Genomic DNA, 13,556 nt, shown 5'->3' on the forward strand with positions numbered 1-13,556 from the left:
TCCGGTTTATTGCGTTTCATTTACTCTTATTCCGCACTTAGTTAAGTAAAGTAAAAACAATTTAGCCATAAGTTTAAAATTGGGGGTCTAAACAAGTAATAGTGTTTTGCACTATTTGAGCTTTCAATTATAATTGTGTTTGTATAGACATGGCAAATAGGCGAGTAGGGTCAGGTCAATCAGGTTGCGGGTCAATCTGGTTTTAGGTCAGGTCAAGTTGACTTGTATTTTTCAAATGAAGTAATTTTTTTTTTTTTAATTACAAAAACAAATCAATGGCCACCTTTTTAGAGAGAATGAATAAAATCAATAAAGGAAATGAATTGCACTTAATGCCACTTGTTAATATCATTCCAATTCTGACAGTTTTGAACATGAGTAAAATTCTTTATAGTTATAAATTCATGATGACAAAGTCTTCAATGTTAATAGCTCACTACCAAAATGCTTGTAATTACAAATTTACAACTTCAAAGAGAGATAGATCTTAAGGAGCATCAAAAAGTATATTTTTTAAGTTTATACCACTAATAATATATCATTCCCACAAAAGTTTTAAAAAATGAAAATAAATAAATGTCATGGACCATATCAAGTTATCAGCCTCCTTAAGTGCACATGTTATTGTTGTATTTAAAATAATAATAAAGTTAGATTATTTAGAAAGATTATTTAGGAGGAGTTGGAGCTGTGGAGGCATGAAGCACTGAGTAAGAGGATGGAAAACTCTTAGGTTTGTTGGTTTGGACTTTTTTTTTTAGTTTAGTAACATCAACTTAAGTTTTGTCACTTTGTGTAAATAGATAAGTAGTGTTAGTAACTTAATAATGTTATTGTTAGTATATGGTCAAATCAAATGTCTTGAGCTCTCATTGTTAGTCCTATTTTAATGTTTTTCTATTTACTTTGTTTACTTGTTTTCCTTTCATTTTAACTTTTTTTTTTTTAATAAAAAATAAATGGGTTGTCATGTGACTCGTGTCACTATTTACTCTTATTGGCTACTGGCAAGGTAGTAGGCTATTGGCTTGCTATGCTTTGTGCTTTATGCACCTACTACCCAAGGGTGTAGTCTAAATATTTTTTAGTGAAAACAAAAAAATTTTAAATAGGTCGGATCGGGGGTTAGCCGAGTCGGTTCAGGTTGACTCGTAAAAAAAGGGTCAGGTCACGTGTTGACCTGTTTTTGCTTTAGGTCAAAAATTTTGAGTTTGAGTCAGGTATTTTTCAAGTCGAGTCAAGTCGGATCAAAAAATTTTGATCCGTTTTGCCATATCTATGTTTGTATATTTATATATAACTATCTATTTTAAAATTTAAATAAAATATGATGTGACAAGATTCTGTTGCATGGTTTTCCTCCAAAATATATATATTTGCATGGTGTAAATATATGATGTTTTATAAGGAACCCCTTATCTAATTTAAACTCATTTATAAAATATATTTAAATGATGATGTGAAAAAACATGGACTTTAAAAAGCAGGGACGGAACCAGGATTCATATGTGGGGGGGGACAAAGCTTAAAACTAAAAAAAAAATTATGAAAATAAAAACTAACATCTATTTCATATTCAAAAAAATACTACTTACAAATTAAATATTTCTTAAACATTTCATATTATAAAACACATCAACAAAATATAACATACAAAATAAGTGTTTCTTATTTTGTGCGCGATTTTTGTTTAGTCTATATTTATTTATTTATTTTGTTTTTGTAGTTAAGGGGCATGAATTTTTTATAATTTATTTATTTTTTTGTAGGTCAATATCTAAATATTTTAGAGGAGGAGAGACAAATATATATATATATATATATAAGGGCAAATCTTAATTTTTTATACTATTTTTTTATTTTTATTTTTTAATGTGGAAGAGAGGGGGGGGGGGGGGTAATGGCCCCCCTCTACCCCAACGTAGATATAAAACCCGACATTCTTTATTAATTATGGTAGTTAGTATTATGCATTTATTATAATATAGAATTTAATAATTATGATGGTTATTAATAGACATTTATTATAATTGTGTTTGTATATGTAACTATCTATTCTATCATTTACATACAATATGATGCGGCAAGATTCTAATGGAGGATGTAAAATAGGAGGTTCTATTGAGAAGCCTTATATAATTTAAACTTGATAATAAAATGCAATAGAATAATGTTGTGAAAAAATGTGGGATGTGGGCCATTGATCCCACGTGGATGGGAATTGGCCACTTGGTTGTGTGATAGCCACGGTTCCTACCTACCTCGATGAGGTGTTAAACAGTTAGACTCCATTTGGATAAGCGGTTAAAAAAAGTGCGTTTTCAAAAATAGCGTTTTTAAAACACAATTTTGAAAATCACAATAAAACGTTGGGCAAACTTTGTGAACAATATTAGTCTAAAATTGTTGTTTCGATTCAAATTACCAAAAAAGGCTTAGCGTTTGGTTTGTATACTATTTAGTTTGTCTACTAAATCATCATCCAAATTTCAATATATAAAAAAATATAATTAAATACAACCAATTACATGATGTATTGCTGTATATTTTTATTAGGTATAATAATAGTTTGTTAGAGCATTCACATCAGCTAGTGGAAAATTGTGTAAAATTGTGCAAAATGGAAAAAGGTGATCATTTTACACAACATGAGCAAAAAAAAGACCCACATCAGTTTGGGCAAACTTGAAAATAAATGCAAGTTGCTATAGTACCTGTGCAAATATGCACTGGTACTGTAGCACTCCTATTTATTATTTTAATGTTTTTTTTTATAAGTAGTATTTTAATGTTATATTGGATAGTATAAAAACCATCTTTTTCACACTTTTTCTCTCTCCTCTCACTGAGCAGCCCCCACGCCGACAACTTGTTCCTCCCTGTTTTGAGTTAATCCTCTTGTCTTCTCTCTTCCTTTGGTTCTTTTCAGCTCTTGCTCATTGTCATCATCACCGGAAATTATGTGATCGGTTTGGAGTTTTTGCAGCACCGTGAGGAGGGTGAATCAATCCGAAGGTATCTCTATTAGGAGCTTGTTCCTCCCTATTTCATTCCTGAGTTAATCCTCTCATCTTCTCTCTTCCTCTGGTTCTTTTCAGCTCTTGCTCATTGTCATCATCACCGGAAATTATGTGATCGATTTGGAGTTTTTGCAGCACCGTGAGGAGGGTGAATCAATCCGAAGGTATCTCTATCAGGCTTTGGGCAATTTTCTCTAAGAAGGTATGAGTTTTTCTCATTGAGATTTTAGGTTTTTTTTTTTTGTTTTTCGGTTTCAAGCAATATTCTTAGGAGTTTCTCTAAACTAATTTTTTTTTTTAAGGGTTTCTTGTTTCAAATTTTTTCTGGTTTGGGTTTTTTTTTAGGGATTCTTTGGACACACCCGAATTCTTATTTCTCCCCTGTTTCGGACTGCTTGAACAGAGTATGTACGTTCTTGAGGAAACTTAGAAGTTTCAACCAATATTCTTAGGAGTTTCTCTAAACTAATTTTTTTTTTAAAGGGTTTCTTGTTTCAAATTTTTTCTGGTTTGGGTTTTTTTTTAGGGATTCTTCGGACACACCCGAATTCCTATTTCTCCCCTGTTTCGGACTGCTTGAACAGAGTATGTATGTTCTTGAGGAAACTTAGAAGTGGATATAATTTTTTTATGCATTATTTCATGGTGGGTTTGTGCATTGAGGAATTTTTTTTCTATGACAGATCGTTGTTGGTCTTCAGTTTTTCAGAGTTAATATGCAACGTTCTAATTCTTCCAATTTTCATGAACATCACCAACAGGTTTGGTTTTTTTTTTCTTTTTTTGGTTTATTAATAAATTGCTAATTAAATTTGCAAGATTTTTTTTTTTTTTTTAATTAGTAGCCTATCACTGGAACTTACGCATTATGTATGAGTGTATGTCCAATTATATATGGGAATCTTTGCTCATTTTTTTTCTAAAAGCTTTAATTTTGTTGTATTGAAAATTTTTTAAACCGATGTTTTCACTAGCTTATTGGCCAATTTTAGGATCTATACAGGCAATCCTAAGTAATCTGTTTCTTAATGTAGTAGTGTTAACTATTAAAATTAGTCCATCTATTTCAGCACAGGAAGACTATGTACATTCTGTGAATTGCCGTGTTACTGGCAGATATTTTTGCTTGTGAAGACTACCCTTTGTCTTTCTGGTAATGTCCTTGCTGTGAATTAAAAGAATTTATTTTTCAGTGTCAAACCTTTTGTTTTAGGAAACAATAATATTTTGCATTGGTTTTTAGGAAATGTGGTCTTTGAAGAACTTCCAAGTTGATCCAAACTATTCTTTTTCAATTGGTTGTGTTTTGTACTTATGTATTGGTTATATAATTATTTTTTGGTTCTGTACATTTTGTCCACTTTGCATTGGTATGGTAACAACTCTAGGTATTTGGTTTTGGCACTTTGTTAAGGAACCACAAATTGTGTGAAGTACCTATTATGGTTATTAAGCTGAAAGTTTGGTCTGGGGCCTGTTCGTCTTGCCCATTATTCATGTGCTTTCCAGGCACATTTAACCAAACCAAACCACATGGTGTTAAATTATTTTGTTGCATATTCCTGATTTTCTGTCTCACATGGTATCTCATAAGACTTATTTTGGGGAGTGCCCAGGTGTGGGGGTGGGGGTGGTCAATGGTTGGGAGGAGGGGTAACTACCTGGTTTGAAGTCATCTTGTCTTTGTATAGCTGAAGTGCATGCAATAGTTGGAATAACTCATTTTCTTTCACCATCCCATCTAAGTTCTTGCACCTCCAGTTCCCCCATATCTAAATTACTTTGGTGTTTGTTAGGTGATGGACTCACAAAATCCCTTCTTCCTTGACATTTTACAAGACAAGGAACAAGGTTTTGAGTCTTTTGATAGTAGTATTTTGATGTCTACTCCGCATTTAGACGTGAATGTCCATCAATCTCCACCCAAAGTTGAAATGGGACAATCTACACCCCCAATTGCAAAAAAATCAACTACTAAGAGAAGTCAACGGGAAAACAACTTCACGGTAGATGAAGACATTAAGCTAGTATCGGCGTGGCTTAATGTTAGCTTAGATGCCATGATATCGACGGACCAAAAACACACAACATTTTGGGATAGAATTTGGTCCACCTTCCACAATGACAAGAAATTTAACCGCTCCAAGGATTCTTTATGTAGTCGGTGGTCAACAATTCAAAGGGAGACCAACAAGTTTTGTGGATACTTGGCCCAAATTGAGAACCGGAATGAAAGTGATAAAACTGAGCATGACAAGGTATTTCAACTCAACATCTAATATGTATTGTATATCAATGCACTTTTAGTTCTATGATTCTCATTATTTTAAATTTTTTTACTTTTGTAGATTGAAGATGCAAAAACTATGTATAAAGAAAATAGCAAAAATGCATTTCAATTGGAACATTATTGGAGAATTTTGAGGAATGAAGCTAAGTGGTTGATTCAAAGAGATAATTTGAAGATCCGCCCTAGACAACCAACCACACAATCTTGTAATACTTTTGCAAGCTCAATAAATTTGGATGAAGATAATAATGAGATGAACTCTGGCGAAACCTTGGAGAGACCCATAGGCAAGAAGGCCGAGAAGGAGAAATTAAAGAAAAGAAAGAATTGTGATGACGTGGTCCCAATACTTTCCTCCCAATTGGACAAAATCAAGGAAGAAAAAAGGAGAATGCATGAGGAGAAAAAGGAAAGTATGCGCATTGCATTAGAAGAACGAAGAGAGTTCATGCGCATTGCATCCGAAGAACGAAGAGAGTTGATTCGTATCAAAGAAGACAAGAATGAAGTAGAAAAGAGGAAAGCGGAAGATGAAATTATGATGAAAGATACAAGAACCATGGATCTTGAGCAAAAAGAATACATTCGCCTACGTCGTTTGGAAATCTTGGAGAGGTTTAAGTCTAAATTTCCATCATCATCATCATTTGTATATTATTATTGACAATATCTAATTAAGTAATTTTTTGTATAGTGCAAAGATACTAGCATATGGTTGACATATATGGTTTGATGTTAGACATTTTTTTTGTAGTATTTACTTGTACAAGGAACATGATTATTCAATCTCTAATCATGTTAGATATATTTTTGTAATCTTCACTTGTGCAAGGCTGTGATGTCTCCTTCTGTAAGCCTGTACTGTTTTCTCTCAATGACTGAAGCTGGTGGAAAAATATTGCTGTCATGCTGTGTTGGAATTGGTTGTCATAAGTAGAAAGGGAGGGCAAATGCTCTATTCTGTTAATTTATTTTTATATTCTTCATTGAATATGAAGATTTCTAGTTCCCCACCCACCCCCCCCCCCCAAAAAAATATAGTTCTGTTGAGCTCCAAATGTGTAATGGAATTTTGTAGTGGGATTATTCAGATTGCAGTTGTCGAGTGCGCACTAAGCATATTCATGAGGTCGTTTGTTGGAAATATTATTGTACATTAACTCTCATTGTTTTACTTTAGTAGGAATTCCTAATACAGAATACAAGATGGCACATTTTTTAAGTTTGAATGATGACCATAGGAATGATGGAAAACAATGGAAATCTGCTTGTGAACTCAAATATAATATTAATTTTTTGTGATGCAGGACAAAATTTAGAGAAGCTCAAATGGGCACTTTTTCAAATAAGCTAGTTTGGGTTGTCTTTGCAAACAAAATTAAAATACTGCTTACAATTTTTGATGGATGAAAGATGACATCTAATTTTGTAAATACAGATGCGAAGTTACATAGATAGATAGATAGAAATATCAAATATGATTCATGCAAGAAATTTGAATATGTAAATATGGATATAATGGTTGCAAGGGCTGTAGAAAAACAACTACTTGCACAATATTTTCATCACCCCCAACACATTTTTAGCTAAATTTTTTAATCATTCCTAAATTCACTGTGTATTGTTTCCTAGGCTACTAATGCACCTCATGTATACAGGCAATAATTTCAAATTTGCTGAAAAGGTAGAGAATTAGAATGCTTTATTTTGACTTTATTTTTATTCACCCATCATGGATTTTTCCAAATTTGTCAATTGGATAAGTAATAACACTCACAAAACTATAAGTGAATTTGATTTAGGTGAAAATAAGTGCAATGCTTTCTTTAGTTTAGATTCGAGAAAATGGTTTTCCACTTATCAAGTGATTGACACACCATTAGAATTAAGAACATCTTTTACAAGTTGATGTTAAATAGTTGAGTTGTACTTGTGGTGCTGGAAAAAAAATTATGATCGTTGGGTTAAAAAAAAAAAAAATTTCAGCGGCGTTCGTCGGAGCCACTCCGGCAGCGTTCGCCGGAGCCACTCCGGCAGCGTTCGCCGGAGCTACTATTTCGGCGGTTCGGCCATTGGACCTCCACCAAAAGCGGCTCCATTGGCCGAGCCACCAGTGTTGGTTGTTTACTTAAAATATAAGTTTAAATTAAAAAAGTATGACCATTATGGAAAATAATAAAAAATTGATGAAGAATGAATATTTTATTGAAATATCTTGTAAAATAGATAAACTGGTGTGGGTGTTTTGTAAAAGCGATGGTGTAAAATAAAAAAAGTAGGTTTTTTGTGTAAAATAGACGGAATCTTTTCCACTAGCTGATGTGAATGCTCTTATGTTCATTTAACAAATAAAATGAAAAAGAAAAGTCATAAAAGAGTTTATGACCCATACCATTACCTGACCACCTAGGGACTCTAAAATTTTGAGACTTCTAGTTTCAACCATACACGTGGTGGAGGTAGGATGGGTAATTGATAAATGTTGTTTTTGTAAAATAAAAATGTCACTCTCTATGCTTCATAAATATGAGGGAAGAACAGAAAAAATAAAGAAAGAAGAACTAGAAGAAAAAAGATAGAAGAGTTAGGATATTGGAGATTTAGAGGAGATGAGTTAAGAAAAGTGTGAAGACTACTTATTTAGTAAGTGCCTACCCAGATGCATCTGCCAATGAAAGCTAGTGCTGTTTGCAACTATATGGTGGTGCAAATTAGGTAAGTTGCTAAAATTACATTAAGCTTGAAGTTTTTTTTTTTTTTTTTTTTTGGGGGGGGGGGGTGGTCGTCATGGCTCCCGTGGCCTCAACATGGCTCCGCCACTAGACAGAGAGCAAGCTTGAGGGTGGCCAGTGAGGTTATTTGCTAGTTGGTGTTTTTGTCATTTAGCAAAAACTTGAGGGTGTTTTAGGTATTCAAACTTTAAAATGTATAGAGTGATTTGCATTTTCAATGAAGTTTCTCAAAAAGTTATCCTGTACCTCAATTTCAAAACATAATATTTGACGTTTTAAATAACGCAATTTCTAGTAAAATCGTTATACCAAACACATGCGTATTGACGATTTTAATAAAAACGCGCGTTTAGGATTTCATAACAGCCTATCCAAACGGGCTTTTGATCTAGAAATTAGTCATTTGTCACACCAAGAATGAGCCGCTTGGTGGCATGAGAGCCATTGTCTCTACCAATCACAATTGATTATGGTATTTTTTTTTTTTTTTTTTTTGTTTCAATTAGGTAAAAGTGTATACTACACCCCTAAAGTTTGGGGGTATTTGGATTTTATATCCTGGAATTTCAGAATTCAGATTTTACGTCCGGAACTTACATTTAGTTTTCACCAGTAGCCTCTTTGTCCATATTTAAGTGCTACGTAAGCTTGTCACATATGTTTAATTTGTCCAATAAATGATACTATGCCATTTTCATTATTCCGTGTCAATATATTATTAAAAGTTTTTTAAGCTACAAAATTATGTAGCGTCATTTTACTGGATAAACTAAATTAAAAAAAAAAAAAAAAAACTATTTGATATCTTATTATTTAATTGTCATTTGATTTGATTATTTGTGGTGGTTTGATCATTTGTGTATGGTGCTATGCTTAGAATTTTTGAAAGATGTCAAGGGCCCTTGTAATACTACTAGTTGTAGTTGTTCTAATGCTCATTTTTTTTTTTTTTTTTTTATATAAATAAAAAAAGTCCAACCCGTGGTTCCAACCTGATCCAAGTTCCAACTCGACCCACATGGATTAGGTTGGATTGCATTTTTTTTTCCAACCCAACCATGGTAGGTTAGATTGAAAACACCTTTCAACTTGGTCCATACACACCCTTAGGCATTATTACTAGGCTATCACTTTTTTTTTTTTGATAAAATGGGGGAGTATTATTTCATTATATATATAAGAGTTTATACAACAACAGGCAGTTCAAGTCTTAAAGGATATATTCTACTAGTTCCAAGGTTTTCCATACCCCATACAAAAGGTACATATACAAAATCGGGACAAGTATCGTAGATTTCCAAAAGACACTGTTGTTGGTTTCCCCTCTTTGCTAAAGCATCCACACAGCCATTAGCTTCACGAAAGATGTGGCACACTTGGACAGTCCAGCCACATTCCATAAAGTTCCTACAATCAAAGAGTAATAGAATACCATTTGGTGAGATATCATTTTTAGTGGTTAACCAGGAAAGATTTTTCATTGAGTCAATTTCAAGATGAATAAATTTAAAACCCAACTCCCGTGCTAGCATTAGGCCCTGTCGAACTGCTCCTAATTTTGCAATATTATTAGAAGTAATACCCATGTTTAAAGAAAAACCTGAAATCCATGCACAAGCACTATTGCACAACGGACCGCCTGCACTAGCCATTCCAGGATTACCTATAAAACTGCCATCTGTATTTAATTTTATAAATGGATTTAGAAAATTGCAATTATTATATTATGGCAAAAGGAAATAGTGCGACTTGGTTTACTTAGCAACAGCCTCCAATTAAATTGTGAATGATATGTTAATTTTATCCAATATTGGAATGTCATGATTGGATTCAATTTTTAATCTTTTCCGGATTCATTCCTCAATCTTTTCCCCATATGAATTCATACTTGCCAATAGATTCCATCAAAAAATTAGTAATGAAGTATAAAATTAAAATGTAAATATTGGGATTGGGAAATGAACCCCGATTTCCTTCTCTCTCTCTCTCTCTCTCTCTCTCTCTCTCTCTCTTTTGGGGTGGGGGTGGTTTTCTCCAGCTGCATAAGAAACAAAAAGTATGCGAGAACAAAAAAGAAAGCTCTACGTTCTGGTTGCACTTGGGGGAGGGTAGTAGGGAAAAGATAAGAACAAGGGAAGAGACAAAAATAGGGGGGGAAAGGGTGGGACATCTTTCACTCATTTGGTTTTCAAAAGAAAAAAAAAAAAAGATGGAAAAATAATCTTGAGGTATAATATGAACTGTTAGAAGAGTAATTTTAAAAAAAGTTTTACAAGTTCCTCCTAGTTTCCATCCAAATCAGATGGGATAATATATATTTTTAACGGTGGACCTCAGGTTGGTGTTACTTGCACCTGCCCTCTCCCTCCCTTTGTTTCAACTAAACAAAAGAAATATTGCTTCATCTACTTCCATTACTTTCCTCTCAAACAAACACCAGTTTGCTTTCTTTCATTTCATTATTCTTCTTTAAGTCTGTTTGATGTCAACATTTTGTCATGGTAAGAGAAATTTGTGGAGTAAATTGTGTTTTTAATAAAGCAGTAGATTATTATTTTTTATTTTTTATTTTTTTGAGAAACATAAAGCAGTAGATAACATGGTACTAGTTTTATAAATGGCCTCTCTCACGGTCTCACCAGCCATCTGTGTCCATAACTCTTCCATGATAGATGGCACGACACCATCCCATCCAAATCCTAATCCAATGTTCAGTAATATGCAATACAAAAGCGGTACCCATTTTCAAACCGTTGGATTGAGTAGCTTGGTAAGCATGGTTAACGGAATTGTCGTTATGAGAATAGGTTCTGTTACCACTTATCACCTCTCCTTGAGGAGGAGAAAGTATATTATATTTCGGTAATATTAACTCAGCATCTATTTTGGTATTTTTTACCCAATAAATAAGTGACACCTATTTTAAAAAATCACATTAGGTTACTCTAATAAATTAATTACAATCTTCTATACTATTGTGAAGATAAATTAATCATTTATTGGAGTACTTTGAAGTGGTTTTTTGAAACATGTATCACTCATTTATTGGGTAGGAAATACCAAAACAGATGCTGAGTGGGTATTACCGAAACATGATATACTTTCTCCTCCTTGAGAAATTATACAATCCTCATGGTGGACTATGTCTTTTGTCCACCATTCCAATAAAAGACTCTCACCTATTGAAAATTGCTAAGTTAGTATTTAGTTTTTATTTAAAACTCCACAATTTCAAATAAGTGGGAATCTTTTACTGAGTGATGGACCACATCACTTATTCACCATGAATACCTTATAATTTCTCTCTTTATAGAGAGAAAAACACTACTTTTTGGAACTCTCTAATTAAGTAATTAATATAAATTATATAATATATAAAGATAATACTTTTTTTTTTAGAAATATATAAAGATGATACCTAATTTAAAAGGCTTAAGTCTATATGTTTAGATTTAATTAATTAATTATATTATATTAATCACTTATTATTAAATATGAAACTTTAATCGCAGGGTAGGATCTAGATACTCAACAAAAGTGATATTACATTATTCAGGAAACAAAAATAAAGAAAAAAAAAACTGGTATTGCGGTGGTGGGGTTTTTATCATTTTTGTAACAAGCGGGCCTAAGCATTAAATAGAGGGAATCAGGATAGGTAGTAGTGTTGCGAAACAGATCTGAGTTATGACTTCTGACTATGAGTTATGAGAGAGAGTGTGTGATCTTTGTAGGTATATCGACATGAGCCAACAGGAAAAAGAAACTCTTTCCAGTGGGCTTTGGTGGGCCCCAAGTAAAACAAAGAAAAATCCTCAATCTTATCGGGTCTACTTCTATCTATTCCAATTTTACCCTCTATTTTTTTTTTTTCTTCAAATTATGAGATGCTCATCATTTGAGATTAATTTTACTGTGCAATTTCATAACAAATTTTTGGTGATAAATTGTTACTATTTTTTTTAATGTTGACATCACTTTTTTTATCTACAATTAAAATATTTTATTGAAAAAATGATAAAATAATAAATATTGTTGACATCTTTTTATATTTCTTATAAAAATGGTATCAAAATTTTTCTATTGTAATATATTAACAATTGTTCTAAGGCATTCGTCAAAGTGACCCTTAAAACATTAGTGTTTTATGAAATGATATGTCATAAATGTCAACAATGTTGCATCTTGTAACTTCTTTAACATTTGGACACATTCCAATGTCTCTATACTCCAAAATCAAAATCCCAAGTTAAAAAAAAAAAAAAAAATCAAAAATTGTTTTGTCATTTTTCTCAAAGATCAAAATAGAGCAGTTAGCATTCTCAACTTGTCATGTTCTCTAACACCCGTGTCCCCCTTTTATGATCTTACTTCAAATCCAATCTTTTAGGGAAGAATTATTTATGGTCCATTGTGAATGGAAGGAACTAATTCTAAAACCTGCCAATGGACTGTTAAAAAGAGAAGGATAGTCATTAGAGCATCCACAATAAATGTGCCAAATGCTAAATATTTGGCACATTTGGCACATCAAATACCAAAAAACTTCATTTATGAGATGTTTCAAATCTTATAATTTTTGTCATAGGTGAACAGTACTGTTCCATTTTGGAACGATACGAACAAGAATGCTAAAAAAAAAAAAAAAGTTTTTTACTCATTTCTCTCTCATCCTTTTTGACTTTCTCTCTTCTCTCTCTTTCTTGGTATTTGGTGGGAGGAGTTAATATATTATTTTAATGTGTAGTAAATATTATTTTAATGTATAGAATTGAATGATAAAACATCTGATAAATAAAATGTTATAAAATGATGTGATAAAATAATAAAGTAAATTTTTGGTGTGTCAAAATGACATTTTTTATAGAACATATGCTCACATAACTTTCATGTCAATATTTTATTTATATATATATTTATCCGGGGAGATTAGTCATGACATTGATTACTACTATCACAGTTGGTATCTACATCCATCAATTTAGAAAACGGGAACTAAAAATTTCAATAGGTTGTTTAATTTTCCAATAAATGTTGCTTTTTTTTAGAAAGCAATAAATGTTACTTAATACTTGTTATTTATTTTTAAAAGATGTTACTTATCCAGCCAGTATTTCCTAAAATATGAACAGGCAATCAACATGTCATATTTTGAAGCAATCCATCTTTCATTGACGCGTTCCTTTCAATCTTTCATGTTTCATCTTTATCACTAACTATATGACAGGAAAAAGAATTAAATAAAAAGAATATCTTCTCTATCAAATTGTGTGTGTGAAAAGGATCATGCAATTTTCAGTGAGGGCCATAGACAATGAGACCCCACTTATATGATCAAATTAAACATAACATAACACAAGTCAAAAGACAATCCTGCAAAATTCTAATCTAAATTAGTTGGTAACCGCGGCTGACAAAGTAAAGTTTAACAAAAGAAAAAATTTTATTCCAAATTTTTTAGAGTTATATTTCTCTAATCCATTACGTGTCAAGTGATTTGTTTAAATAATATTA

The 13,556-nt window shown here is 32.3% G+C and overlaps 1 protein-coding gene across 1 annotated transcript; it reads left to right on the forward strand.

Moving 5' to 3' along the window:
- Positions 1-4,819: 4,819 nt before the first annotated feature.
- Positions 4,820-6,247, forward strand: LOC115967192 (glutathione S-transferase T3-like). The gene is made up of 3 exons (XM_031086254.1): positions 4,820-5,278; positions 5,369-5,959; positions 6,143-6,247. Exons 1-3 carry the CDS (start codon positions 4,820-4,822, stop codon positions 6,245-6,247), a joined length of 1,155 nt encoding a protein of 384 aa, XP_030942114.1.
- Positions 6,248-13,556: the final 7,309 nt, after the last annotated feature.

This window comes from Quercus lobata, chromosome 2 (assembly GCF_001633185.2).
Source record: "Quercus lobata isolate SW786 chromosome 2, ValleyOak3.0 Primary Assembly, whole genome shotgun sequence".
In the NCBI taxonomy this organism is placed as follows: Eukaryota; Viridiplantae; Streptophyta; class Magnoliopsida; order Fagales; family Fagaceae; genus Quercus; species Quercus lobata.

Coding starts and splice junctions, on each gene's coding strand:
- LOC115967192 (XM_031086254.1), top strand. CDS start 4,820: ATGGACTCACAAAATCCCTTCTTCCTTGACATTTTACAAGACAAGGAA. Junction 5,279..5,368: donor ATAAAACTGAGCATGACAAG/GTATTTCAACTC, acceptor TTACTTTTGTAG/ATTGAAGATGCAAAAACTAT. Junction 5,960..6,142: donor TTCCATCATCATCATCATTT/GTATATTATTAT, acceptor CACTTGTGCAAG/GCTGTGATGTCTCCTTCTGT.